Below are 27,303 nucleotides of genomic sequence, written 5' to 3' on the forward strand. Positions count from 1 at the left end.
CGGGCTCCCTGCTCGGCGGGAAGCCTGCTTCTCCCTCTCCCATTCCCCCTGCTTGTGTTCCCTCTCTCGCTGTGTCTCTGTCAAATAAATAAATAAAATCTTAAAAAAAGAAAAAAGCATTTACACTTAAAAAATGGGATGAGGTGGGATTCCCTCCTTCTTAAAAATGTTTCTAGAGCTACTAAAAAACTTGCATTTACAAAATAGTTGATACAAATATTCCTCTGGGGGCGCCTGGGTGGCTCAGTCGTTGGGCGTCTGCCTTCGGCTCAGGTCATGATCTCAGGGTCCTGGGATCGAGCCCCGCATCGGGCTCCCTGCTCAGCGGGAGGCCTGCTTCTCCCTCTCCCACTCCCCCTGCTTGTGTTCCCTCTCTCGCTGTGTCTCTGTCAAATAAATAAATAAAATCTTTAAAATATATATATATATATATTCCTCTGGATTGTACAAGAAGGGCGACAGGGACACTGATAAGACATGGTTTATGGTATTAATCAGACTTGGCTTCTTTCTCTCCTGCTTCATCGGAGGCTGGACTCTCATTTTTAGTTTCTCTGTTTTCTGCAGGTAAGTCTTCTTTCATTTCTTGGTGAGCCACTTCAGCCTGTTTTCCCTTGCTCCCCCTTTTCCCCTTTGTTTGCACTTTTTTGTCTGAAGATTTATCCTTCCCTGCCGCCTTGTTTGGCTTCGTTTCCACTTTTGCAGGAGCGGGTTTAGCTGACAACCTCGCCGACCTCCTCTTGGGCTCCTCCTTCGCCGCCCCCTCGGCGGAGCTGACCTTCCTCTTGGGCATCGTGGCGGCGAGGCGGGCATGTGCCAGGGGCCTGCGGGCAGCGGCGCACCGAGAGCCTTCACGAAGCTGGGCTGCCTGGCCGCTGCCGCTCCTCCCGCCGCCCGAGCTGCTGCGACCCGCCGCGGGGGGCCTATATGTGTTATTTTTTAAAAAGATTTTATTCATGCTTGTGCTCTCTCTCTGTCAAATAAATAAATCAAAAAAATTTTTTTTAAAGATTTTACTTATTTTTGCGAGAGAGAGAACAAGCGGGGGCGGGGGGCGCAGAGGTAGAGAGAGAAGCAGGCTCTTTGCTAAGCAGGGAGCCCGATGCGGGACTCGATCCCAGAATCCTGGGATCATGACCTGAGCTGAAGGCAGACGCTTAACCGACTGAGCCACCCAGGCGCCCAATAAATAAAATCTTAAAAAAAAAAATATTGTAATAACTTTGTATGGTGGCAGGTGGTGACTACACTTCTTGTGAACACCACATGATGTATAGAATTGTCGAATCACTATGTTGTACACCTGAAACTGATATATCATATGTCTATGCCACCCTAAAACAAAATTCTTATGTTATTTTAAGTTTTAGTGAATGTTGAATTTCCACCCAAAAAGTCTGCATAATTTCATGCATTAATGTGTGTTCAAGCGTCTCTTTCTCTACATCTTTGCTACCATTGGGTAATATCAAATTTTTAAAGTTTTGCCCATCTGCTACATTACTAAGATTTTGCATTTCTTGGAGTAAATTCGAGTAAATTTGCCCAAATGTTTATTGGCCCTTTGTACAAACTTTATACTTTTGTTCTTATTGCCAAAACACTTTCCTTTGCTCACTTTCCCAGCCTCCTTTCTCATCTGCAAATTCATTTTTTAAAAAGATTTTTATTTATTTATTTATTTATTTAACAGAGATAGAGAGAGAGCGTAAGTAGGCAGAGCGGCAAATAGAGGGAGAGGGAGAAGGAGGCTCCCCGCCGAGCAGGGAGCCCGATGCGGGGCTCGATCCCAGGACCCTGGGAGCATGACCCGAGCCGAAGGCAGTCGTTTAACCGACTGAGCCACCCAGACGCCCCTGCTAATTCATTTCTTACCACTATACCCTCTACAGGCTTCCAGAACAATCTTTCTCACAAGAAAATATGGTCACAATGGGTCACCATTCAAAACATGTCTGTGACCTCACCCGTACTCACAGCCTACAGAACAAAGAACCTACACTCCTTAGTCTGGTTTAAAAAGTCTCCTTTATGATCTAGTTCCCACTTTGCCCCAAATGCCCATTAATGGAGCACTTAGTATGGGCAGACCTCCCCGTGGGTGCTGGGCACCCAAGAGGCGAACAAAGCGGGGAAATGTCTGCTTTCTGCAGATGACCTTCTATGTGGGGTTTCTCAAGCTTTTTACATTATTGCCCCTCTAAAGGAGAAAAGTGGGATTAGCTTCCGATTTAATTTAATTCCAACCTGATTACATTTAATTTCTCCCTAACGATAGAAATTAAATACTTAGGAATAAGATTTTGTCTAGGAGTGCTGATTTTGGAGGGCCACAAGTCTTTGTAATATCAAGGTGTTTTGCCACCCAAGAATTCATTTTTGGCCCCCTTGGGAGCCATGTGTTTCCCCCTGAGAATATACTCTAAACGGAGAGCTGGACAATAAACAAGTAAGCGGAAAGGAGCATATCAGAGGGCCAAGAATATTACAAAGGAAAGGAGGGAGGGAGGCTGAGGGGTTACTTGACATCTTGATCATTTGAATCAGGAAAACACTCCCAGGAGCGCCTGGGTGGCTCAGTCGGTTAAGCGCCTGTCTTGGGCTCAGCTCATGATTCCAGGGAGCCCCGCATAGGGCTCCCTGCTCAGCGGGGAGCCTGTTCCTCCCTATCCCTCTGCCTGCCGCTCCCCCTGCTTGTGCTCTCTCTCTCTCTGTCAAATAAATAAATAAAATCTTTAAAAAGATAAAAAAAAAAAAGGAAAACTCTTCCCAGACTAGGAGGACCAACCTTGATTTCTTCAGCTGCAAAACGAAAATGATAATTTCCTTCTCACAGCGTCTGACATACAGCAAGCTCTCAATAAGTGAGCTTTACTGTTATTAGTACATTTTAATTTTTCTAAAAGGTAAACGGAATACGGCTCTGCTCAGCCTGAGTACCAGCGCCCCGCAGCTCCCACAGCCGGCACCTCCACCTCCGTCCGCAGGGGGCGCTGTGGGCGCTGCTGCCGGGCTGCTCTAGGCGGCGGCACAGGAAGTCTCTCCTCCCCCCACTTCCGGTCTCGGGCCCGGGCTCGTGCTGCGTGGAGAAGGCTTGGGAATGCCGACTGGAGATTTTGAGTGAGTCGGGGGTCGCGGAGCGAACTCTGGGAGGCGGTTTGGGGGTCCTGGGGGGGGTATCATGGGGCCTGGGTGCGTCGGGGCGGCGGGGGCTTGGCCTCGCTGACCGAGGCTTCCCCTCTGCAAACTTGTCTTTGCAGTTCGAAGCCCAGCTGGGCCGACCAGGTGGAGGAGGAGGGCGAGGACGGTGAGTATACCGGGTCGTCCCAGGTCACCGCGGCCAGTCCCCAGGCCGGTCACTGCCGCCTGCTCCAACCTGGCACGGCCGTCCGATCCCGCATCCCCCTTCACGGCCACCCTCTGCCTGGCGCCATCCTCCGTGCGCGCCAGCCTGTCGCCAGTTCCAGATCTCCGCTGGCCAGTCCCTCCTCGCCCCATGCCACCGCCCAGTCCTCACAGCTGCTCCGGGGAGGAAGTTGTAACAGCCTGCCTCCCGCCTTTATACTGGCGCCGGGTGTCTTTATGGGCTGCCCATCGCTTTCATCCTTGCCACTGCTCGAGCTTACTGCAGCCCCGCGTCCTGGCACGGCTGTCCCAGGGCACTTCTTCGCCAGTCCCCAGCCCTTGGTCCCGCCTCCCTCGGCCGCTGGTGTGGGCATCATCCCAAAGGTCCCTTCATTTTAGCTTGGGAGCTCCCGCTCCTGCAGCTCACCCCTCCTCCCCCCACTCTCTCTCGTAGACAAATGTGTCACCAGCGAGCTCCTCAAGGGGATCCCTCTGGCCACTGGCGACACCAGCCCAGAACCTGAGTTATTGCCGGGAGGTGAGTGACGACCTCTGCTCCGTTCGGGGCTGCCTCTCCCCGGCGGCACTCCCGCCTGGTCCCCATTACCCAGGGCTCAGTTCCGTCACCTCTTCTCTCCTCCAGCTCCACTGCCGCCTCCCAAGGAGGTCATCAATGGAAACATCAAGACAGTGACAGAGTACAAGATAGATGAGGATGGCAAGAAGTTCAAGGTGAGGCTGGGGGAGGAGGTGGGTGTCCTTGTGCTTGGGGGCACTTGGGCTGGGAGGGGATGGCATGTGGGTTGGGTTGGTTGGCCCCAGGAGCCTTGAGATACCGGAAGGCCCAGCCTCTCCCCTCCCATCCACAGATTGTCCGCACCTTCAGAATTGAGACGCGGAAGGCCTCAAAGGCTGTCGCAAGGAGAAAGGTGAGATCCTTCTCCGCTTGTCTTGGGGGCTCTCTCAGGGCTGACTCAGAGGACTTAGGAATCCTTTTTTTCTGATACCTTTATTTTTAGAAGCGGGGTTTAAGTCTTTGTCCCTGTTGTGTTGGGAGCACAGCTTAGGTTGAAGGGTTTTTGTGCTCTGTTGGGGATCCTGAAAGGTCCAGGGTGCAGAAGCTGGGTGGGCTTAGATTCTTAACTCCTTTCAGCTTGTTTACCTGGAGGAACAGAGCCAAGCCCTCCTCCCCTCAGGTGGTCATAGCAGCTGCCATTTAACTGGGCTGTGCTTAGGAAGAAGCGATAGCCGTAAATGCATTTGGCAGTTTTCTGTGCACTTCCTCTGTGCCAGACCCCAGTGCCAAGTGCTTTGCAGGAAGTGTTCTCTCATCTGATCCCCCTAGCTATCCTGGGAGATGGGGAGCATTTGTGGTCCCCATTTTATAGGGGAGGAAGCTGAGGCCTAGGTTGTTTAACTAGCTCAAGGCCCTCACGGTCTGGGTGACCCCTGTGCACCCCTGGGCATCACTTCCTTGTGGGAGTTGGCTCAGCTACTTTCATGGGTCCCCCAGGAATTTTTAACTGTGGGGCTATTTCCCCCTGGGCCTTCGTTCTCTCTTTTGGAACTTGGGGCCGAGAGCCATCTCCGCCTCCTAAGCCAGCATGAAGCTAGGAGTTGACACATGCTAGGAGTGGGACCCACCAGGGAACAGGAACTGTCATTGTCACTGCTATGGGGGGCTTTTCGGGAGGGTGAAGAATATGGTTCAAGGCCCAGGCACCCTGAAGGGGGCTACTGTAGGTCTGGGGTGCCAGTGGAGGGGGTCCCACTTGCCCTTACCTGTCCCCCATCCCGCCCTGAGCCCAGAACTGGAAGAAGTTTGGGAACTCAGAGTTTGACCCACCAGGGCCCAACGTGGCCACCACCACGGTCAGCGACGATGTGTCCATGACGTTCATCACTAGCAAAGAGGTGAGTGGGGCAACAGGGCAGGCCCGGTGGCCATGATGGTGGTGGCCAGGGTGTGGCAACCTCGCTCTGAGCTTCCGCTGACCGCCCACCCAGGATCTGAACTGCCAGGAAGAGGAGGACCCGATGAACAAGCTCAAGGGCCAGAAGATCGTGTCCTGCCGCATCTGCAAGGGCGACCACTGGACCACCCGCTGCCCCTACAAGGACACGCTGGGGCCCATGCAGAAGGAGTTGGCTGAGCAGCTGGGCCTGTCCACTGGCGAGAAGGAGAAGCTGCCCGGAGGTGCCCGGGCCTGGGATGCGGCTTGGCAGGCCGTGGGGTGGGGAGGGTTGTGTGCACCTCTGGGAGAGACCTTGGTGTTCGCCTGCTGTGACTGGAGCTGTCCCCGTCGGGAAGTCGTCATCTCTCACGTCGGCACCAGCCCTGCAAGGCTGTGGCTGTGGCCTGGTTTGTGTGAGAGCGGGAGACCGGCCGGGCTGGTGCTCTGACTGCCGGGAACGTCGCCCATCGTTCCTTGCTGGGGGCTGGCGGACCGTTCCTCTGCAAGTCTGTGTGTCTACACCGCGTGCACGCGAGACTTGCTGGCTGTGGTTCTGCTGCAGACTCTCTGACCAGACTTGAGCGTGTCGTGTCGTGTCTGCCACGGATGTGCCCATGGCCCTGTGGGGGGGGGTATGTGTGCGCATGCGTGCAGACTCAACGCGTGGCCGCAGTCCACGTCCTTTGGTGTGATTTGCGGATAGGGGTTGAGTCTGGACAGTTCTACACTTGTGACTTGGCGCGCAGCACACCTGTCACCTGTCCCTGCCGTGTTCCTGCGTGTCGGGAAGCTGAGCGTTCTTCTAGACCTCAGCCCCGTGTCCCCTTGGATTGCACCAACCCCTGTGGGTTCTTCCTCTGACTTCCGGGATGTGACCCTTATGTCCCTGCGGCCTGTGGCTTGGTAGCTGGGGCCTGCGCTGGCTCAGGGCCGGAGCTGCCAGCATCCCGGGGGGGCAGGGGGGTCTGTTCCTCATCTGTGCCGGGGCGAGGCCTGACCCAAGTGCTTTGGCTTCCAGAGCTGGAGCCCGTGCAGGCCGCGCAGAACAAGACGGGGAAGTACGTGCCGCCGAGCCTGCGCGACGGGGCCAGCCGCCGCGGGGAGTCCATGCAGCCGAACCGCAGAGGTGAGCGGCGGGCGGGCGCTCCTCGGTCCCGTGCTCAGCCTCCCCTCGGGGCCTGGTTAGTGTCGTTCTCTACAAGTTGCTGCTCCTCGCCTGTCTAGCCGACGACAATGCCACTATCCGTGTCACCAACCTGTCCGAGGACACTCGTGAGACTGACCTGCAGGAGCTCTTCCGGCCCTTTGGCTCCATCTCTCGCATCTACTTGGCAAAGGACAAGACCACTGGCCAGTCCAAGGTGGGCTGGGGTCGTGGGGGTCGAGGAAGGGGTCACCTGTCCTGGTTGTGCCCTGAGGGCCCCTGACTCCACCCCCCCTCCCCCAGGGCTTTGCCTTCATCAGCTTCCACCGCCGTGAGGATGCCGCACGAGCCATTGCTGGGGTGTCCGGCTTTGGATACGACCACCTCATCCTCAACGTCGAGTGGGCCAAGTAAGACCTCTGCCGCCCCCCTGCTGCCCCCACCTTTCACAGCCAACACTCGGGTTGACTGTGGGCCCCATGTGGGTTTAATAGTCCCCAAGCCTGTTCTGAGGTACAGGTTATTTACTGTTTTTTTCTTCTCGAGGAGGGGCTCACTGCTCATCTGGCTCTCTGTGCCCTGCCTGCCCCCCCCCCCCCCATCGTGGAGGCCCCAGTTTATGTGGCACGGGGTCTCGGAATTCCCTTCGGGGCCTGGGCCCTCACACTTGGCTGTCCTCACCACCTGTCTCTCTCTAGGCCATCAACCAACTAAGCCAGTTGTCACCTTTGCTGCAGCTGCTCGGCCCCGGCCCCAGACCTCATGGCCATGGAAGGTAGTCCCCGAGAGCAGGGGGCTCTCGGCAATAAAAAGGCTCCAGTTGTTACAGGCTGTCTCGTTTATTCACACGTCACCTGCTCTGTGGCTCGCGGGGCCAGCCCTCCCCAGGATCAGTGCTGTAGGCAGAAATTCCTGCCACTATGGCCTGGGCACTCGCAGGTCCCCCAGCGGGTCTTTCTCTAGGGGAAGAAGCGGTGGTTCGGGGCCTGTTGCTGGCCCAGGGCCAGGGGTCTCCCGGGCGCTCAGCCCCCATTCTGCGGCTGGTCTCAGCGCCTTGTGAGGAGGTGATGGCTCAAACTAGGTCAGGTCGTGGTCTCAGGGGACTAGGGCCCCAAGGTTTGGGGAGTGGCTGTGACATTGAGGGGCAGGACTTGGCCAGAGCTCCCAGTGCCCTCCAGGGTGCGGCTCCCCCTGCAGCCGAGGCAGCTCTGGTGGCAGCAGCCCAGGCTGGGTGCCACAGCCATGTAGAGCAGTGGGTGGATGCAGATGGCCACAGGCATGAGGCCCCGCGTGACCTGGTGGCTCACGTAGGTCCTCCGGTCCAGTGCCGCCGTGGCCTCGGTCTCGTTGGCAAAGCCCGGGCAGCGGGCCCTCCAGCGCTGCCGGGCGTCCACGTTGAGCACCTGTGTGATGTGGTAGGGCACGTAGGAACTGGCGTAGAGGGCCAGGCCACTGGCCACCAGCCCTGCCACGCGCAGCTTCTCGGCCGCCGTCATGCCGTGGCTGCGCAGCACGGCCCGCCCGAGGGCACCGTAGGCCACCAGGGTGAGCAGCAGGGGCAGGCCGCAGCCCACGGCTGCCAGCACCAAGCTGTAGGCTCTGTAGGCCTCGAGGTGGCCGTCATCCGCTGTCCCCAGGCACCTGGTGCAGGCCTGAGGCCTGGCCGCAGTGCAGCCGTCTTCCTCCGGCGGCCGCGTCAGGCGGGAGAAGCTGAGCGTCGGCGCGGCCAGCAGGGCTGCGAGGGCCCAGCCGGCGGCGCTGATGGCCCAGGCGTGCTTGGGCCGCAAGCTGCTGCGGGTGAAGAAGGGGTGGACGATGCCCAGGTAGCGGTTTAGGCTGATGCAGGTGAGGAAGAGGACGCTGCCCAGTAGGTTGCAGGTGAAGAGGAAGCGCTCCAGGCGGCAGGCCAGCTCCCCGTACTGCCAGTTCTTGGGCGGGTAGAAGTAGGCGGCCAGCGGGAGCAGCGTCAGGGCATGGAGCAGGTCACTGAGGGCCAGCTGGGCCGAGAAGACCACAGCGGGGTGCCACGGGCGCTGCTCCCGCGTGCCAAAGCGGTAGAGGGCCAGGCCGTTGCTGGCCACAGCCACGAGGAACTCCGCCACCAGCAGGGGCCACAGAAAGCCTTCCTGGAAGCCACTGAGGATGCGGTCAACGGCTGCCGAGAAGTTGGTTGGGCAGGATAGAGCACCTGTGGGCAGATGGGGTCACCAAGTGAGCGCTGTCCCTCGTCACGGCTCTGGCCCCCCGCAGAGCCTCTGCCCTGTGCCTGGTCACAGAAGCCCTCTGGGGGCACCCTTGCTCCGTCCCTGGCATGCCTGGGAGCCGGCACCTGCCACACTTTTTACAGAGGGAATTGGCCCAGGAAGGTCAGAAGCCGAGTCCTTTCATGTGATGGTGACTAAGCGTGCTCTGGGCCCTGAACCCTCAGGATGTGGGGTCCCTGCCTTCACAGAGCACATGTGAGCCAGCAGTGGTAACCCGGAACCACCAGGCGGGGGGTGGGGGGTGGGGGGGAGTCTGGGGGGGGCCCCAACCCCTCCGCGGCCCTCCTCCAAGACTGGATGGATCAGTGAGTCTCACTGCCACCGACTTCAGAATCTGGCACAGCCTCCCGGTTCCTGACCTCATCCCTACCTGTTCTCCCCACAGCCTCCCGGAGGGTGCCTGTGGACACCTGAGTCAGGTCACCTTCCTCTGTTCAGCGTCGTGGCTCCCTCCTCACTGACAGGAAAAGGCAGTGCTCGCTTCTCCCACTGAGGGGCCCCAGGAGCGACCGCTCCCTCTCACCTGCTTGCGCTCACCTCGTGCTCTCAGTGACTCACTCCCAACAGTCCTTCCCACCCTGGCTTTCTGGCTCTTCCTTAAGGCACATTCCACCTCAGGGCCTTTGCATGGATTCTCTCTGCTGGAGTCACCAGCCCCCACTCATCTCCTGGTCTCTAGCCCCGAGAGGCCCATTCCAACCCCTCTAACATCGCGACTGCACCCTGTTGCCCCCAATTTCTGCAAAGCCTATACTTCCATCTGACCGCTGTTAAGGAAAACGCCGAGGAGAACGTCTGAGGGCAGGGAGTGCCCTGCTGCTGGCTTCCCAGGGCCCAGAACGAGGCCTGGGACTCAGCAGTGCGGAGGAGAGCAGAGAGCCGGAATGGATTCCCTTCCATGTACCAACTCCGCCTCAACTGCGGGTAAACAGCCTGGTCTGGTCTGGGCGGCAGGCTCCGAGCCACCGGGCTCCGGGCAAGATGCATGCGCCCCTCCCCCACCCCAGGCTGCTTGCCCAGCCACACTTCTGCCTCGCGGTCTCATCTCTGCTCTGGGAGGAAGTCCCTGTCCAGACGTGATTCACTCACTCCCCTCCACCTCCTAGGAGCCAGCCGCCCCCACCCTCAGTCCTGGGCTGAGCTGCAGGGGCCAGGCCCCGGGACCTCTGGCTCAACCGACCCAGCGGTGTCTGCTCCTCACCTGAGGTGGTGGCGGCCATGGCCCTCATGCCCTGCCTCTGGGTCCACTGCCCACGTGGTGCTAGTCCCCAGTCCCCGAGTTGCCGGCGCGGTGGCTGGCTGGCCCCTTCCTTCCCCGCAGCTCCACCCTCCTCCCCCGCAGCTCCACCCTCCTCCCCTCAGCACCAGCAGCTCTGCCCACAGCCAGTACCAGTCCTGCTTCCACCACTTCCTCTTCACACCCTGCCCTCCACAGCAGACCAGTTACAGGCTTGCAAGTAAACCTGGGGTGTGCTGGGGGCCGTGGGGGGTGGCGTGGAGGGGCCCCGCACGCCCACTGCTCAGCACGGGGGAAATGGACGCAGGTTTGGGGCAGAACCCCGTCCAATTCCCAGAGACTCCCAGCCCCGAGCCTCTCTGGGCTTTATACACACAACTCCAGATCTGCCCATTGCAAATGCAGACTCAAACTTATAGGAAATCAGTCATTTACCACAGTGGGAGGTTGGGGAAACGGCTCCTTTATGAAAGGAAACCCAGGGTTGCACCTGGAGGTCCAGGCAGAGTCTTGTGGGCCCCAATTTGGGGCATCCATCTGGTGCTCCGGCCTGGCCTCACACCGCTTTCTTAGGTGGCCGTGCTTGGCCTCGCCTGCGGTCCCAGGGTGCTCCTCTGCGTCCCAGCTTGGCCTGGCCCCGCTGGGGCCTGCCCTTGGCCTTTGGAGGCCTATAGTCGGTGCCTTGACCTGGCCTCCGCTCCCTTCCTTGCTGCTTCTTGCCTGGGGGCCCAGCAGGCCGTCTTCGTTTGGCTGCCTTCGGGAACATGTCTGTGGAGAGAGACGGTGTCCAGGCCACCAGGGCACAGGGACAAGCCCAAGGTGTCCAGCTGCACCAACCCCCGCCACATACCCTCATCGGGCTCCTCTCCCACTGCCTGGCGGAAATATTCGGCTTCGTCCTCCTCTTCCTCCTGCTGGCCAGCCCCCCCTGTCTCTGGGGAGACACCGGGGTCCTCAGCATCGCTATCCCCATCGGCCCCTGCCCGCGCCCGCTTCATGCCTGCCAGGCTCTTCTTCCTGGAAAGGGGTGGCAGTGAGGGTGGGAGCCCGCACCCGGGACCCTGCCCCGCCAGCACAGCCCACTCCCACACACTTGTGGGCCTCCCGCTGCTCCCGCTTGCGCTCGACATCCTGGGCCTGCCGGGCCTGCCTCTGGGCCTTGAGCTGCAGCTTCTCCTCCTTGGCTGCCAGGATGGCCCGCAGCTCCTCCTCTGTCTTGTGCACTGAGCAGAAGAGAGAGGTCACCACGATCCAAGTGTGTTCCTATGACCCACCTCTGAGGGCCTCTGACTCCCAGCCCCATGGCTCGCCAGCCCCGTTCTCACCGAAACTGTGGAACAGCACGTTCCCCTCCCCCACACCCTCCTGGATTTTGATGAGCTGCAGCGTCAGCCGAGGCCCAATCTGGAGAGACAAGGGGAAGAGTCAGTTCTTCATCACGGCTGGGGGCTGCCAGAGGAAGTCACCTCTGCCACTGGGCCTGCCCTGGGGCTGGGCCTCACCTCAGTGAGCCGCACGGCGCTCTGCTGGGCCCGCATGTTGCCGCGGCCCGCCACAGCCTGGGGCAGCTCTGTAATGTTGTGCTCGCCATCCGGCTCCGCCTCGCTCTCCGACAGCCCAGCGCCCCTGTGCAGAGGACACACCAAGGTCAGCAGGGGATCGCAGGCTCCTGGAACAGCTCTGGGGTCCCCAGGACTGCAGTGAGCTCCCGCCCAGTGCCCTCCTCACGTGGCCAACAGCTCGCTGATGTCCTGCAGACGGCTCATGTTGGGGAATTTCTCCTGTAGAAGCTTCTTCATCCCACGACTTGCGCCCACAGGAACGACTCTGATGCTACTGCAGGAGCCAGGGTGTGAGAAGGGGCATTAGGAGTCGAGACTGGAGGTCAGCTCTACCCGCCTACCCTTCCCACAGTGCGTCAGAGCGTTTACTTTGAGACTGAGCAATCACAGAGCCTCAGCTGGAGCACCGTCATCAGCCGCACGTGAAAGCCCGCCCCGGCCCAGTACTCACTAATGACGGAAATCTAGCTCCTGGGAGTCGGGATTGTAATTGATGAGAAGGCAGCGCTTGATGGTGTTTAGGTTCACCTGGAGGGGAGAGGCGGGGGGCGCTGAACCACGTGAACCACCCACAGGATTCCGTGTGTGCTGAAGCCACACCAAGCCCAGGCCATGGCCATGCTCCAGAAATCTCCCAGCCAAGGGGTGTGGGGTGCTCCTAGCTGTGCTAGCAGCTGTGGGGCCTGATGGACTGGCTGGGATGCTGGCTTGAAATCCTGGTTCTGAGGCCCACGTAAAGCTATCCACACCAGACTCCCGGATGATCTAACAGCCTCATTTGAGACCTGCTGCTGCCAGGAATTAGGAGCTGGGGCTCTGGAACTAGACAAGTTAAAAAATCCAGTCCTGGGGCAACTGGGAGGCTCAGTCAGTTAAGCGTCTGCCTTTGGCTCAGGTAATGATCTCAGGGTCCTGGGATCGAGTCCCCACATTGGGCTCCTGGCTCAGCGGGGAGTCTGCTTCTCCCTCTTCCTCTGCCCTTCCCCCTGCTCCTACTCTCTCAAATAAATAAATAAATAAATATTTAAAAAAAAAAGGCATTTCACCCTACCTCCTGTATCTAACCTCAGACTAGACTTCACCTCTGTTGGCCTGTTTATCTGTAAAATGGACTCCCAACACCTACCACACTGCTTAGACCAACACTCAATGCACACTCCAGAAATAAAGGACCATCAGCATCATTTTCCATCTTCCAGAGAATAAGGCAGCTCGTAAGGGAGCCCCTTACCCCAGTGTCACAGAACACATGAGCGAGATTGGCCCTCAGGGGCTGGAGCGCTCAGCCTCAGTGCTGGGAGGTGAAGACCGAGCAAACAACCCAGGGGCCTATGTGTGGTACCTACTGTCCTGTGTGCCCCATCCCCCCGTTATCTGCCACCACACCAGGCTCAGCTCACCTTGTGCACATTGATGGAGGGGAACAGGTTCTGGAACATGGTGGCCATGAGCTTCACGTGCATGCCATGGGGCCCGAAACTGTTGAGCACCAGGAGGGGCGGGTGGGCAAACTGCTGCTCGTGCATGCGGTGTCGGCGCAAGGAGGAGACGACATCACGCACTAAGGTGTACTGCAGGACAGGGTGACAAGTGTGTGCTACACGTGGTTGGCACCACCCCCCACCCATCCTCCACCCCACATGGCCCTCCTACCACCTCCAATCCTTACCTTGTTGATCCGGAAGGTCAAGGTGGGGCCTCCTGGGAGGCGCATCAGCTTCTACAGAAAAAAAGGATTGGTGAGAGTCGAGGCGGGCATCCAGCTAGGGAGCAGGGAGTGAGAACCTCTGCTCCATCTCTTCAGAGCGTTTACTTTGAAGCCAGAATCATGGCAACTCAGAGGCGTATGGGTTCATCATGAGAGTTGGCGGAGCAGAGGGCAGAGGAGAGGAGGGCTGTGGGTATTAACTCACAAAGTATATGTTGGTCTCGGTTTTACTCAAGATCAGGAAGTGTGTGACCCCAAGGGGCCCAGCCACTGCCACACAATCCTTCAGAGTGTTTTTCTTTCGTATCTGAGAATTGCAAAAACAAAATGGAAGGATCATAAATATCTCTTCTTGAGCAAAGACTATAACCTAAGCTGTTATGCCCTTTCCTGCATTTAATTTTCCCAAGAAAGAGAAGAGAGGGGAGTGGAAGGCGCCTGACCTCTAGAACTAATCAGACTTGAATTTGTCCCTTGTTTACTGTGCATCGCCCAATCTGCGGAAGAGCCAACTGGGCCCTGCGACGTTAACTTTCTCCCTTCAGGCCTCTGAGAGAGGCCACGTTTCCACCCTAGCTTTGCTAACCCGAGTCCCTTAACCACCAGCCTTAGGCATCCAGCCAAGCCCCCAGCTGACTGCGTTCATCCGCGAGCCCTCGCTGCTGCTCCACAAATCCCTGAGAGGCAGGGACGATGCTCCCCATAAAGGTCCCTTTCTCCAGCCGAGCGACGCGCGGGTCCGCGGTTGAAGCCACCTCCGCAGCCGCGAAGACGGGGCCCATGGCTAATGGAGGCGGGCTGGGTGGTGCAGACCTGCAGGCGGGTGGCGGTCAGGGGCTCCATGACCCGACGCAGGTCCAGGCTGAGCTGCCGGACGCCGCGACCCGCGCGACCCCGCGCGAACACGAACGAGTGCGGCTGCGCGGCGTAGGCCTCGAGGTTGCGGAGCTGCGCCTGGGCGCGCGCACGCTTTTGGTGCCGGGACTGCGGGGGCGAAAGGCGAGCGGTCAACGCCACGGCCGCCGTGGGGACCCCACGAGCCCCGCCCGCCCCCTCCCCCCGGGCCGCCGCGCCTCACCCGCCCAGACTGCCCCATGCCGCCGACTGCTCCAGCAGGACCCTTCTGCCTTGCGCTTCCGTCGCCGCGCCGCTTACTTCCGGCGCCGGCGAGGTGACCACGTGAGGCGGCACGCGCGGTGACGTCACCAGATGGGCATGCGCACCAGGTAGCGGCAGGCAGGAATCCACGGAGGGGTTGCTATGGAGATACCTGGTGCTTGTTTCTACGGAAACCGGGCGGGACTAGCGTCTCAGGGAGGCAGCTCGGGCTTCGGAGAAATGAACCGTGGGTTCGAATCCTACCTCGGCCCATTTACCCCAGCTGAGCGAATTTGAGAGCCACTTTATCCACCCCAAGGCTCCCACAAGTATCCTAAAGTGAGGATGGTAATCATTTCTCTGACCCGCGAATTAAAAAAGATGATGTATGCACAATGCTTGGCACACCAGCACCAGGCACTTGGGGAACAACCAGAGAAATGGGTAGAGCGTGGCAGTTAGGTATGTGGGCCCCCAGCTCCTGAGGGCCAGCTGTCTTCCCCGGAGGCCCTGTCTGCGGCTGAGAGATGGAAAGTCCACATCACCTTCTGGAAACTTAGGGCAAGGCGGGCGCTTTGTGAATAACTCACCTCCTCCCGGTTTCCGCTCAAAGCCCCAGTCTTGGCCTCAGGCTTCTGGCTTCTTCCCCAGAACCTTGGGGTGGGGGAAAGGGACGCCCCCAACGTCTCTTTCCCTGTCCCATTGGTTTCCTTCCCCCATATGCTTCCCCTCCCTCAGCTGTCTCCCCTCCCCCATTTGCTTCCCCTGTCCTGGTTCTCCTCCCCAATTCTTTCCCCTCTCCCCCCCTCTGTCTTTCCCTCTCCATCCCTGTCTTCTTCCTATCTCTGTTTCCCTCTGCCCCAGCTTTGTCTCTGCCATCAATTGTCTCTCATCGCCTTCAAGTTTTGATCTCTCCTGCCTCTGTCTCTATCCCCATTTCTCTCTTCTCATCCCTTTTCCTGACTCCCCCTGTCTCTGTCCATCTCCCCCATGACTCTCCCCTCCTCTGTGTCTTGGACTCTCTCCCCCCTTCTGTCAGTCCCTCTCTATGACTTATGAGGTTTCTTCTCTGCTGCCAATGGAGGAAGCTGGAGGGGGCTGCGGGTGGGGGGCCAAGGGGCCCAGTGTCGGGGGGGGGGACCAAGCCCAGGCCTGGAGCCCAGCCTGGCAGCCTCTCTCAGATCTGGGACGACCATTTCCTCTTTCAGCCCGGGAGTCCACTCGGGTTACGGTAGGAACTGGGCGAAGGAGACTGCTCCCTGAGAGTGTGTCTGCAGGTCGGTGAGGCCTTTGTGCAGGTGGGAGACCCTAGTCCAGGCTCTGGGGGCCTCTGCGTGAGTCTCTTTGTACCTCTGAGAAATGACTGCATGGTTACTTCCGCCTGTTTTTGTCCCTGCATGATCTGGCCTGAGGATGTGACGCTGTGTGTTGGAGACCAATGGGAACATGTGCACAGTGGTGGGCAGGTGGGCGGGTGCCAGGGGCTCACTGTACACCCAGTTAGCACCTCTGTGCTTGCCAGTGGGAGACCCCGTGTGCCTGGATGTGTATGTGTCTGACACGCAGAACAGATGTACTCCACCCACAGGGTATTTTCCTTTAAGTCTCGGTCGTGTGTGTGTGTGTGTAGCCATATTTTGAACACACAGTTGCTGCGGGAATCTGTGCTGTTTCCAGTTGTGTCTTTATATGTGCCGGTGCCAGGCAAATCCGCAGACACACACACAGACTAGTCTCCCGGGGCCTGCAGCCTCCCACGCTCTGTGCTCTGCTGTGGGGGGAACGTCCGGAGCGCTGACCTGTGTTATCAGGCTCTGGTGGCCTGGGCAGGGGGATCTGGCAATTCTGGCTCAGTTCTCATGCGGGAAATGCTAAATATTTACAGTTGGAGCTCCTGGACTCAGCACACAGCTCTAGTCCCAGGCTCTGGGGGGACAGGGGTGGTTACCAAGCCTCCTCCCTCCTGCTCCCCCACCGGCCTCTCCCCATACTCACTCAGAGGCTTCTGCTGGACCTTCGGCTCCTCCTGGGACTTCTTGTGCCTGCTTCGTGCCTTGCCAGACTCAGGGTCTTGGTCCTGAGAGGTGAGAGGGCAGGAGGGCAGGAGGGCAGGGGGAGGCTGATTTTGTCTGTTTGGAGACCTGGGCTTCCCCAGGTTGAGATCCTGGAAGGCAGGGGATGTTGCACATATACAATCTGCCTCCCAGGGGTGTGGTCCATCCCTGTTGTGGGGGGCCTGGTGTCTTCAAGGAGGGGGCAAGGAGAGCTCCTGCTTGGTGTGCGAGTATGAGAGTGCTCATGCCTTTCTCCAGCTCAGACTCCTCTGGGGTTCCCACCTCATTCAGGGTAAAACCCAGGTCCTCTTGAGGCCCACGAAGCCCTGCCCATTTTGTCCCGTTCCCTCCTCGCCCTCACCTCCTTCTGCTCTCCCCCTTGCTCACTCTGTTCCAGTCTTACAGGCCTCCCTGGTGTTCCTTGGGCACATCAAGCAAGGTCCTAGCTCAGGGTCTTCGCATTTGCTGTTCCCTCTGCCTGGAATGCTCTTACCCTTCTCTCTTTGTTCAGGTCTTTGCTCAAGTGTCATCTTCTTAGTAAGTCCTGACCCGTCTGTGTAAAATGGTCCCTCATCCCAGGACTCCCACCCCCTTCCTTACTTGAGTGTTCTCCTAAACACTTATCACCCTCTGAACTACCCACCGTCTGCTTTCCCCACCTGAACGTTGGCTCCATGAGGGCAGGGATTTTTTTTGTCTGTGTTGGTCATGGCCGTGTCCCCATTGCCTGGAACAGCTCTCGGCCCACAACAGGCACTAAATAAAGGAGTGCTTGCTGAATGTGTGAACAAGGCAATGTGCGTGACAAGGAAGACCCCGGGGCACCCCTGTGTGGCCACCCAGGATGTCTGGCTTTGGACATAGTGGAACTTGGGGCATATGGGGGTGATGTGTGGACACGTGAGACATGTTCTGAGTGTGGGCAAGTGCATGTGAGAGGCATGTATGTCTTGGACTGAGAGGCTGCAGGTGGGCAAACCCCAAGAATGAAGGCAATGGGGGCCAGGGGTAGGTGGCCTCAGTACATGCCCTCAAGTGAAGATACTTGTAGGAGCTCACCTATGTGAGCTGAGAACACTTGGGAGGGTGCAGCCGACCTGGGGCGTGTAGGTGTTGAGGGGCGTGTGAGTGGCACCAGGCACTGAACAAAACCCAGACTCAGCCTCTGAGAGCTGATGTTTCGGTGGAGGAATTCAGATAATAAACAATGGCAAACAAATGAGGCAATTTCAGAGTGACAGATGCTAAAATGAAAAAGTTGGGACTGTGATAGGGAGGAGGAGGAGCAACACTAAATGGAGTTGTCAGGGAGGGCTTCTGAAGAGGGGACATGTGAGCTAAGACGTGAATAAGGAGAGAGGGGGAACCATGTTAAAATTCTGGGAAGAATGTCCTAGGGTGAGGAAACAGCAAGTGCAAAGGCCCTGAGGCAGGACTGTCCCTGGTGTGTTTGAGGAGCAGCAAGGAGGTCAGTGTGCCTGGGACAGAGTGAGTGAGTGAGCGGTGAGTGGGAGGGAGAAGAGGGCAGGGAGGGGACGGGAAGAGGGTGCAGGGCTTGTGGGGCACAGGAAGACTTGGGGTTTTGCTCTGAGTGAGCTGGGGGCCATGAGGGGTTCTAGGAAAGGGAGAGACATGGCTTGACTCTGGCAGCTGTGGGATAAACAGACCAGAGGTTGATGACGGACAACTGGAGGCCTGGGGGGCAGCTGCTGTAAGGAAATACAGATAGTGTCTTGAGCTGGGATCATGTTGGAGGATGATGACTGTGGGGGATGTGGAGAAATTCAGGGTCTAAACAGAAGGGCTGACAGGCCTGGCTAGTAGGTTGGATCTGCTGTGAAAAAAGAGAGACAGGGATGATTCTGGGGTTTTGGTCTGAGGACGTGGGAGATGGGGTGTCTGCTACTAGACTGAGTTAGTGAGACTTACCTCTCATCCCACCTCACTTCTTCCCACCCATTCTCCCTCTGCTTCTGCTCCAGCCTCCCAGAAGTACCTTTAATACACCAGGAACCGTCTAGCCTCAGGGCCTTTGCATTTGCTGTTCCCCCTGGCAGGGATGCTCTTCATCCTCAGACATCCTCATGACTTCCTCCCTCACCTTCTTCAGGTGTTTGTTCAAATGTCACCTCCTCCAGGACGTCTTCCCTCCTTTCAAATTGCGGGGACCTAGGTCCCCACACCTCTCCGCTGTTTTACTGCTATCTCAGCACCGTCTAATACACTCTATTAACCCCTGTAGTTTATTTACTTTTATTTTGCCCATCAGGGCAGGAATTTTTGTGTTTTGTTCCCTACTGTATTCCCTAGAACTGAGGCTGGCACACAGCAAGCACTCGGTGAACGTTTGTTGAATGAATGCACGACATGCTGTCCCGCAGGGCGCCTGGGACTCAATGGACAGGCCAGGGTGGGATCCCATTTGGGCACTTCCAGATTGGGGGGCGGGGGGGTTCGGGGGGGAGACGAGCCTGTGTGGACCTGGAGCAACGCAGGTTCGGCCCAGCCTGAGAGCTGGGGGCCCAGGCTAGGCTCCCGGGGCTCCCCTCCTTCCCGTTCGTCCCCTGCCTGCAGGTCGGCCATGTCGGCGCCTCCGCTGCGCACGCTGCAGCTGCTGCTCCTGCTGGGTGCCACGTGGGCGCGGGCGGGCGGCCCGCGCTGCACCTACACCTTCGTGCTGCCCCAGCAGAAGTTCACGGGCGCGGTGTGCTGGAGCGGGCCGTCTGCCGCGCGCCCGGCCGCGGAGGCCGTGAACGCCAGCGAGGTGGCGGCGCTGCGCATGCGCGTGGGCCGCCACGAGGAGCTGCTGCGCGAACTTCAGCGGCTGGCGGCGGCAGACGGCGCGGTGGCGGGAGAGGTGCGCGCGCTGCGCAAAGAGAGCCGCGGCCTGAGCGCGCGCCTGGGCCAGTTGCGCGCGCAGCTGCAGCACGAGGCGGGTCCGGGGGCGGGTCCGGGGGCGGGGCCAGTCCCGGGGGCGGAGCCCGCTGCGCTGCTGGCGCTGCTTGGGGAGCGCGTGCTCAACGTGTCAGCGGAGGCGCAGCGCGCCGCCGCCCGCTTCCACCAGCTGGATGTCAAGTTCCGGGAGCTGGCGCAGCTGGTCACCCAGCAGAGTGGCCTCATCGCCCGCCTGGAGCGCCTGTGCCCGGGGGGCACGGGCGGGCAGCAGCAGGTAACCTCTAAGCTCGCCGGGAATCGTAGTCACTTCCTGTGTGCAGCATTTGTAAGACGGGGCTCCTGCGACCCCACGCGCGGCCTCTGATCCGCAGTTTTGAAAACCGAAAAGCTCCAAAACCCAGATTCCTACCTCTCCTCCCACAGCTCATTTGGGTCAGAACGCGACTGGTGGCTACCTAAAATCTTCACTTATCCGCTTAATATAAATATTCGCAGACCCTGTAATCAAGCATATTATTATGTGAAGACCAAAGAGCCATGTTATGGAGGTGTTATGCGATATAAATATCTGCCCTGTGTTACTCTTTCTAACTGCTGCCATATTATCCTTAGTTCTGGAACATGGCTGGCCCTAATTTTGAATAAGATTGTTGCTCTGTGACAACCCACACCTTAGAGGGCTGTTGGGAAGATTCTAATACTCATTGTTGGAGGTACTCTCATTATCCCTACTTTACAGAAAAGGAGTGTCAGAGGCACAGATCAGTTCAGCTGTGAACACCAGAGTGGGAATTTAGGCCCAGTTCTGCTCTTGACAGCTAGAGTTAGGCTTTGGGGAGTATCAGTTCTAGGGCTGGGACATGCCCCTGCCTGATCTCCCACCCATCTGGGTGTTGGGAAGAGTTGGGGGCCCAGCGTCTTTTCAGCTGAAGGCTAGTGCAATCACATCTGAGTCTCTTGGTCACCCCAGATCCTGCCACCACCCCTGGTGCCTGTGGTTCCTGTCAGTCTGGTGGGTGGCATTAGTAACACCAGCAGGAGGCTAGATCCAGCTCCAGAGCCCCAGAGAGACCAGACCCTGAGAGAGCAGGGGCCCTTGGCCTCTCCCATGCCTGCAGGGCACCCTGCTGTCCCCACCAAGCCAACAGGTAAGATGAGGGCAGGGCTGTTGAGGGTGTGAGGAGCTAGGGGATTCCCAGGGCAGTGTGGATAGAGGGAAATAGGAGCCAGGATTTTAATGGCAGATTTCTCTCATGGTAAGGAGACGGGGGGAAATGATGCTTTTATCGTGGTGATGGAACAAGGAGCTATGGCTCTCATTCTGATAAAGACCAGAATTCTTCCTGGGGTATGAAAATGGGAAAGGAGATACTTTTCCTTTGATGAGGGGACAGGGAATTTAGGACTGCTTATTGGTGAGCATTTAAGCTAGTTCAGAGTATCACGTTCAGGATTTCTATTCTGGTGAGATTGTAGAGCCCGGACTTAAGTACCCCAGGCTCCATATTTGCTGTAGTGAGAAAAGAATGAACTAGAATCTTAACTTAGGGAAGGAAATGGATATTGGGGCTCTTATTTTGGTCAGGGAATGGGAGAGGCAGGACTGCTATTCTGGTGAGGGGATGAGATGAGAATCAGGACTCTTCTCCCAGTAAGGGGTTGGTTGGTCCAGGCTGTGCCTTCCCCCTATCTCTGTACCCACAGGTCCGTGGCAGGATTGTGCAGAGGCCCACCAGGCGGGCCATAGGCAGAGCGGCGTGTATGAGCTGCGACTGGGCCGGCACGTAAGGTCAGTGTGGTGTGAGCAACAGCTGGAGGGTGGAGGCTGGACTGTGATCCAAAGGCGGCAAGATGGCTCTGTCAACTTCTTCACCACCTGGCAGCACTACAAGGTGGGCGTGGATGGGTAGGGGCAAGGCTGGGCAGAGGGTGGGGGACCTGCTTCTGACCTTCTGACTTCCCTGTCCTGCCAGGTGGGCTTCGGGCAGCCTGATGGGGAATACTGGCTGGGCCTGGAACCTGTGCATCAGCTGACCAGCCGTGGGGACCACGAGTTACTGGTGCTCCTGGAGGACTGGGGAGGGCGTGGGGCACGTGCCCGTTATGATAGTTTCTCCTTGGAGCCTGAGAGCGACCACTATCGCCTTCGGCTTGGCCAGTACCATGGAGATGCTGGAGACTCTCTTTCCTGGCACAATGACAAGCCTTTCAGCACCGTGGATAGGGACCGAGACTCCTATTCTGGTAAGGAGAGCTCTTATTCTGGTGGGGAGTGGGGATGGGAGGTGGAACTCCTAGGGAGGGATGGAAAAGAATGAAAAGGAGTGGGGTGAAACTTCCCTCTGGTGAGGATCAGGGTCAACAAGAGAAGAGAGGAGAGGACTTTTATTCTGGTGAGGGGATGGAGAGCCTAGATTCCTTCTTTGATGAGGCAAATTCCTTCCTAGTAAGAGTCAAGATTCCTGGGGCGCCTGGGTGGCTCAGTTGGTTAAGCGACTGCCTTCGGCTCAGGTCATGATCCTGGAGTCCCTGGATCTGAGTCCCGCATCGGGCTCCCTGCTTGGCAGGGAGTCTGCTTCTCCCTCTGACCCTGCCCCCTCTCATGTGCTTTTTCTCTCTCAAATAAATAAAATCTTAAAAAAAAAAAAAAAAAAAGAGTCAAGATTCCTGTTCTGGTAAAAGGCAGGGTGTGAGAACTAGGAGTCTTATTCTAGAAAGGAAGTAGGTAACATTCTCTCCACCCCCCCCCCAATAAAGGTAGAGCTCCTGGTTTTCAGAAAGGGTGGAAAAGGTGTAACTTGTACTTTGGTAGGGCGATAGGGAAGGAATTAAAGCTATTACTCTAAAAAAGAAAATGGGGCCAGGGTTCTTACTCTGGGGAGGAGAGAGAGGATCGAGGTTATATTCAGTAAGAGTGAGAAGGGCCAGGGGATGCCTGACAAAAGCCTTGCACTAGTGAGACAGTGGTAGAGGCTTTTATTTTGGTGACAGGATATGGGTTTTCTCGCCCCTCAGGTAACTGTGCCTTGTACCAGCGGGGAGGCTGGTGGTACCACGCCTGTGCCCACTCGAACCTCAACGGCGTGTGGCACCGCGGGGGCCATTACCGCAGCCGCTACCAAGACGGCGTCTACTGGGCCGAGTTTCGTGGCGGGGCTTACTCTCTCAAGAAGGCCGCCATGCTGATCCGGCCCCTGAAGCTGTGACCATCCGTCCATCTGTCCCCCAGGTCCCAGGGGACATTTGTCAGCAGGAGCCCAAGTTGTCCTGGCCACACTTGCTTTGTGACTTAGCGGGGGCCACATCCCACAGTCTGTCCTGTTGTCCCCCTGAAAACGGGACCCAGGAGTCCCCCTGCTGGCATCTCAGACCCAAATGGCTCCAGAAGGGCGTTTAGATCGCAGTTTGAGCTCATATTTTATAACAACACAAAATCTCCACAGAGTGTGTCTGGTTTGCATCTGCCCCTGTGAGGGGTCACTCCCTGTGCCCACCCTCCTCCTCCTCCTCCTCTTCCTCCAGTTCCTCCTTTAGGTCCTCCAGGATGAGGTTGTCCAGGTCTTCCACGAGGCCCCCCTGGCTCAGGCAGGTGGCCACAGTGGAGCCACTGCTGATGTGGGGGTTGCTGGGGTGCAGGACTTTGGGCAGGTGGTTCTGCTTTCGGCTCTTGGGGTGTGCGCAGGACGTCCCAGGCATGTGGGGCTCTGGGGAGGGAGAGGTTCTGAGGCCACGGAGCTTGAGGCCACCTAAGACTCTGGGGGCAAAGGGGCTGCAGCCACGGGGTGTTCTGGAGAGGGGAGGGGCCTGGGCCAGAACTACAGGAAACTCAGAGATGAAAAGTCACAGGTGTTGAAGCCATGACAGACCCAGGGACATGGGCATCGCCTGAGACTATAGGACATAAAACAGGAACCGAGAAGAGACCACGGGGCAGAGGCCGAGGCCATGGAACATTGGGGTGAAACCACCGAGCCTCAGGGGCAAGACCAAAGAATGTGGCTGATGGATATTAGGTGGATATTAGGAGGGGCAGGGTCTTGGGTGGCCTGGTGTTGGTGGCCACGGAGACTGGGGGCGGCCATGGAAGATGCGAAAGGAGGGGCTGATGCCGTGGGATGAGCTAAGTGGCTCTGGGGACCGAGGCCTTAGGCAGTGGGAGAAGCAGGCAGGGACCTTGGTAGGTAAGGCCCCAGACGCGGATGTCCCAGGAGTCAAGGTCAAGTAGACTGCCCCGAGTTGGGGGGAGGTCATGGGGGACATGCCAGGCCCTCACCTCGCCGGTTGTAGCAATCGGCAGCCGAGCAGGAGTGGGTGTGGGTGCTGCGGCGGTCGGTGTCCCGGTCCCAGCGTGGAGGGAGGATCCGTGTTGGATACACGGGGAAGCCGCACCCGTAGCAGGGGGATGAGGACCCCATCTGTGCCCAGCCCCTGGGGGGCGGGCAGGGCCGTGAGGGTCCAAAGGTAAGGCCTGGGCCAGGGTGGGGCCAGGGCAGGACAGGGCTGGGGTGGGGTGGGGCAGGGCAGAGGGTGGGGTGGGGGTCAGCACCCTCACCGGAAGTTGTGCCGACACCTCGGGCAGTGGAACTCAGCCACACCCCACATCTTGTCACATGGCACCGGCTCGTAGCGCTTTCGGCATTTCCTGCACCGGGACACCTGGGTGTGTAGAGTGGGGAGCAGGCTTGCTGTCAGAGGGGCGCCCCAGGAGCTCGAACAGTGGCCGCAGTGGGAATAGGTACCCCACGGAAATTGGCAAACACTACAAACCTGGGGTTCTCCCGCCACCTCCCTGCACTAGCTGGGCTACTAAGCATTTACCAGAAGCACACCACTGATTAGGGGGTTCCAAGTCCAGACCTGGGATTGTGGTTTTGGGGTCAGGTTTGATTTCTGGGGCAGCTGTCAAACTGTGGAGTCAGAGCTCGGGCTCTGGGGATAAGGGTGGAGCTGGAGGGGCAGATGGATGGGGTCCCAGATGGAGCCTGAGCTCTGAGACTGCAGGTCAGGGGCTGGGCTCTCGGGGGTCGATATTCTTAGGTCAGAGGTGCGGACACTGAAGAGGGGGGGGTCAGGTTATCACCTCTTTCCTCTGGGGTACGCGCCGCCACCAGACATGGTCACAGGAGGAACAGGCAAACTGCCGATCCACGGCGGGAATGAGGTCTTCCTGGGCGCGTTGGAACATGCGGAGGTTGGCTTCTGTCAGTGGCAGGAGGGAGGTCGCCACATCCTGCACGATGGGGACAAGAGGGTGGTCATGCCTCCTCCGCGAACATAAACACGTCAGCCCTCTTCCCTCTACATATATGTCTCCTCTCCTCATCCATGGATGCCCTCCACTCTCCCCCATGGATGTCCTCCTCACTCCACCTGCCCCTATCCCATACCTTGGACTCACCTGGATGTCCTGGTCCTGCTTCATATCCTCTGGTGGGTCCTGGGTGGAGACATCAGGGGCAGAAACTGGGGATGCCGCTCAGACCTCTTTTTACCATTATTTGCTGGGGTGGGGCTCCTGGACGGGGAGGCAGGGTCCTGGCCCCATATGAGTAGGGAGTCCCTAACTCAGGAGCAACTTATAGAGGGCAAGGTGCATGGCCCCAGTTATCCTCACAGTCGTCTTGAGGGGGGGCACACCTATTATCCCCACTGCTCAGATAAACTGAGGCTCTGAGCAGGGAGAGGGGTTGCCTGAGATCACCCTGGGTGAGCATGGCCGAAAAGGCCTGGACCCCATGCTTCCCTTCCTGCTGGTAAATGCCACACACTTGGTGGCATTGTGACGGGTCGCCTCTTTGAGTCCATGCTGCTTTAGGCTAAGTGCTTGGGCTCTGGATTCAGATAGATGCAGGTTCCAATCCAAACCACTCCCCCTGCATCCCGAATGAGGAGGATCTCAGAGCGGCGCCACGGTTGAAATCCCAGCTGCCACCTGCTTTCTCTATGAACCTGGCAGGTGACTTCGTCACTCTCCATCTCAGTTCCCTTGTCTGTAAAATGGACATGATAAATAACAGGACCTGTCTCAATGGATCAGTATGGGGATGAAATTCAAGGAAACCCTACTGCAGGGGGAGTGCTCACTTTCCTGTTATTATTTTTTTCTTTATTTTAAGTAGGCTCCACACTCGATGTGGGGCTTGAACTCATGACCCTGAGAAAGAGTCGCATGCTCCCCCCCCCAACTAAGCCAGCTAGGCGCCCCTCCCATTATATTTATCATACCCTTTACATGTGTAAACGTAAAGAATACAATACATACCTTATATTCTTTAACAACTATGGGAGGGTGCTTTCAGGCAGGTGAAATCCATAGTGCGCTGGCCACCAAAGTCATTTAAGGGGTAAAGTACCCATGTCGTACCTGTGCCTCAAAGCCTTTCATTCATTCATTCATCACATGGGCTCCCTGCCCCTCTCTCCTCCCCCATTTCCTGTTTATCCTAGCCTGTTTGCTGTTCCTTTGCTCACTCTGTTCCCTCTTCCAGGAAGACCCTTCCCAACCCTCTCCTCCCCCCACCCCCCACTTCCCTGGATTACTTCTCCTCAGCCTTAAAGAGCTGGCACCACCCCTTCCAGGAAGGCTTCCCTGACCTCCCGGGGTCCTCTATAAGGAAACTAATCCTGATTTGTTTCACTGCCTAGTTTCATGTCTCTCTCTCCCACTTAATATCACCCACAAGTAACGAGCAGTGCCTACAGTTTGCAGTCTCCCTGGTCGGACACATGACTGAAAGGTGAGTAAGTCAATGTGGATCATGAAGTGGGGACTGGTGGTGCACAGAAGGGGCTCATCATGGATCCGCCAGGTCCCTTTTGTCCCCCCTCCCCAGCTACCCCATCCTTTGACGGGGGGAGGGGGGCAGTTTACCTGGGCATCCAGGTCATTACTCAGTTCCTGTCCATCTTGCTGCTTTACCCCTGGTGGCAAGAGTTAAGTGTAAGTAAAAGGTCCTTGAAGGATCTTGTGGGAGTTTCAGGGTTCCCCAGAGCCCCTGTATAGACCCTCCTCAGGAGATGATCTCAGCGTCTCTTCCTACCCTTAACGCAGACCACACCTCCTCTGCGCGCTCCCCGCTCCCAACCCCTACCCGGGCCGGGACCCCAGCCGGCTCACCGTACACGATGGAGCGCCCCACTCCCGTGTGGTCGCTGCCAAATTTCCTCATCAGAGTCCCCGCCTTCTTGGAGGATACCTTCCCATGAAACTTCTCCCGGAGGCGCCGGACGCTTTTCTCCAGCTTGGGTGGGCAAAGGGGGGTTCCGATCGAGTAAGGAGGGGAGCGATTGCCCCTCCTCCATCTCCAGGCATCCTTCTCCCATCCTGAACTTGACCCTTGGTTTTGGCCTCCCCCTCCACCCCCATCCCTCTACGGCATTTCCTGGAAAAAGCCAAAGTCCCCACAGGGTATTGGGGGAGGGAGCGGACTGGGGCGAGCGTCCCAGGCTAAGGGAGGAGGCCGGCCAGGTAACCCCTGGCCTCTGACCCTTGACCCTGCAGCCCCCGCTTTTCCTCGAGGAGGCCGCATCTCATTCTAGGGGATGTGGCGGTCATTCTCCTTCCGGGGGGGGCCGAGTGCCAGCCAGGGGGAAGGTCTGGGCTTCGGATGGAGTCCCCAGAAACTGCGAAGCCCCTCCGCGCCCCCGGCCCCTCCCCGGCGCCTCTCGCGAGCCCCCCGGCCCAGCCGTAGCCATCTCCTACCTCCACACCTTCTTGAGACATGGTGGCGGCGGCGCAGGTTCCCGCGAGGGTCCGCACTGCGCGCTCGGAGCCCCCTTACCTGGGCGCGCCCGCGGGTCCAGCAGCCGCGCAGGGCAGGGGGCGGGGCCTCCGGGCGGCCCCGCCCTTCCTTCCCGGCCCCCTCTTTCGCTTTCGATTGCCGGGGGTGACGGGTGGACGGGGCGCTCTGGCTCCGCCCGGGCTCCGCCTCTTGCTCTTGCGCCCCAGACCCGGGCGGGCGCCAGGGGTCTGCACCCTGCTGCGGAACGCGCGGACCTCGGGCGGTGGAGGCGGCGCGGCCTCTGCAGTCGGTCACATGTC

General features: G+C 58.2%; 4 protein-coding genes, 2 non-coding genes and 1 pseudogene across 8 annotated transcripts; 2 read left to right on the plus strand and 5 right to left on the minus strand.

Moving 5' to 3' along the window:
• Positions 1 to 472: 472 nt before the first annotated feature.
• On the minus strand, positions 473 to 793 carry LOC118552883 (non-histone chromosomal protein HMG-14 pseudogene; annotated as a pseudogene).
• A 2,229-nt stretch (positions 794 to 3,022) lies between these two features.
• Positions 3,023 to 7,270, plus strand: EIF3G (eukaryotic translation initiation factor 3 subunit G). The gene is made up of 11 exons (XM_036119633.2): positions 3,023 to 3,120; positions 3,261 to 3,307; positions 3,800 to 3,883; positions 3,989 to 4,077; positions 4,215 to 4,274; positions 5,155 to 5,259; positions 5,353 to 5,542; positions 6,319 to 6,426; positions 6,525 to 6,661; positions 6,748 to 6,854; positions 7,143 to 7,270. The coding sequence occupies exons 1-11, from the start codon at positions 3,101 to 3,103 to the stop codon at positions 7,156 to 7,158; spliced, it is 963 nt and encodes a 320-aa protein (XP_035975526.1). The 5' UTR covers positions 3,023 to 3,100; the 3' UTR covers positions 7,159 to 7,270.
• On the minus strand, positions 7,265 to 14,392 carry P2RY11 (purinergic receptor P2Y11). 3 transcript variants are annotated; one of them, XM_036119622.2, is made up of 13 exons: positions 14,294 to 14,392; positions 14,029 to 14,199; positions 13,421 to 13,522; positions 13,177 to 13,227; positions 12,908 to 13,078; positions 11,959 to 12,035; positions 11,674 to 11,781; positions 11,448 to 11,571; positions 11,271 to 11,349; positions 11,039 to 11,168; positions 10,796 to 10,962; positions 10,633 to 10,713; positions 7,265 to 8,632 (listed from the first exon to the last, which is right to left on the minus strand). In XM_036119622.2, the coding sequence occupies exons 1-13, from the start codon at positions 14,309 to 14,311 to the stop codon at positions 7,548 to 7,550; spliced, it is 2,364 nt and encodes a 787-aa protein (XP_035975515.1). In that variant the 5' UTR covers positions 14,312 to 14,392; the 3' UTR covers positions 7,265 to 7,547. The 3 variants fall into 3 exon arrangements, with proteins under 3 accessions (XP_035975515.1, XP_035975514.1, XP_035975516.1); XM_036119623.2 differs by having other exon boundaries at positions 8,272 to 8,632; positions 10,577 to 10,713; XM_036119621.2 differs by lacking the exons at positions 10,633 to 10,713; positions 10,796 to 10,962; positions 11,039 to 11,168; ... (7 more) ...; positions 14,029 to 14,199; positions 14,294 to 14,392 and adding an exon at positions 9,910 to 10,497.
• Positions 11,854 to 11,933, minus strand: LOC118552909 (small nucleolar RNA U105B). Its single transcript, XR_004925736.1, has one exon. It is a non-coding gene; the product is annotated as a small nucleolar RNA U105B (small nucleolar RNA).
• Positions 13,292 to 13,378, minus strand: LOC118552908 (small nucleolar RNA SNORD105). The gene has a single exon (XR_004925735.1). It is a non-coding gene; the product is annotated as a small nucleolar RNA SNORD105 (small nucleolar RNA).
• A 1,758-nt stretch (positions 14,393 to 16,150) lies between the features above and the next one.
• Positions 16,151 to 22,704, plus strand: ANGPTL6 (angiopoietin like 6). The gene is made up of 6 exons (XM_036119620.2): positions 16,151 to 16,397; positions 18,942 to 19,536; positions 20,233 to 20,410; positions 20,967 to 21,154; positions 21,236 to 21,506; positions 22,278 to 22,704. The coding sequence occupies exons 2-6, from the start codon at positions 18,949 to 18,951 to the stop codon at positions 22,466 to 22,468; spliced, it is 1,416 nt and encodes a 471-aa protein (XP_035975513.1). The 5' UTR covers positions 16,151 to 16,397; positions 18,942 to 18,948; the 3' UTR covers positions 22,469 to 22,704.
• SHFL (shiftless antiviral inhibitor of ribosomal frameshifting) lies at positions 22,222 to 27,303 on the minus strand. Its single transcript, XM_036119636.2, has 8 exons — positions 26,965 to 27,303; positions 26,380 to 26,503; positions 26,134 to 26,183; positions 24,661 to 24,699; positions 24,343 to 24,492; positions 23,815 to 23,918; positions 23,536 to 23,690; positions 22,222 to 22,966 (listed from the first exon to the last, which is right to left on the minus strand). The coding sequence occupies exons 1-8, from the start codon at positions 26,983 to 26,985 to the stop codon at positions 22,740 to 22,742; spliced, it is 870 nt and encodes a 289-aa protein (XP_035975529.1). The 5' UTR covers positions 26,986 to 27,303; the 3' UTR covers positions 22,222 to 22,739.

Source organism: Halichoerus grypus, chromosome 1 (genome assembly GCF_964656455.1).
Source record: "Halichoerus grypus chromosome 1, mHalGry1.hap1.1, whole genome shotgun sequence".
NCBI lineage: Eukaryota > Metazoa > Chordata > Mammalia > Carnivora > Phocidae > Halichoerus > Halichoerus grypus.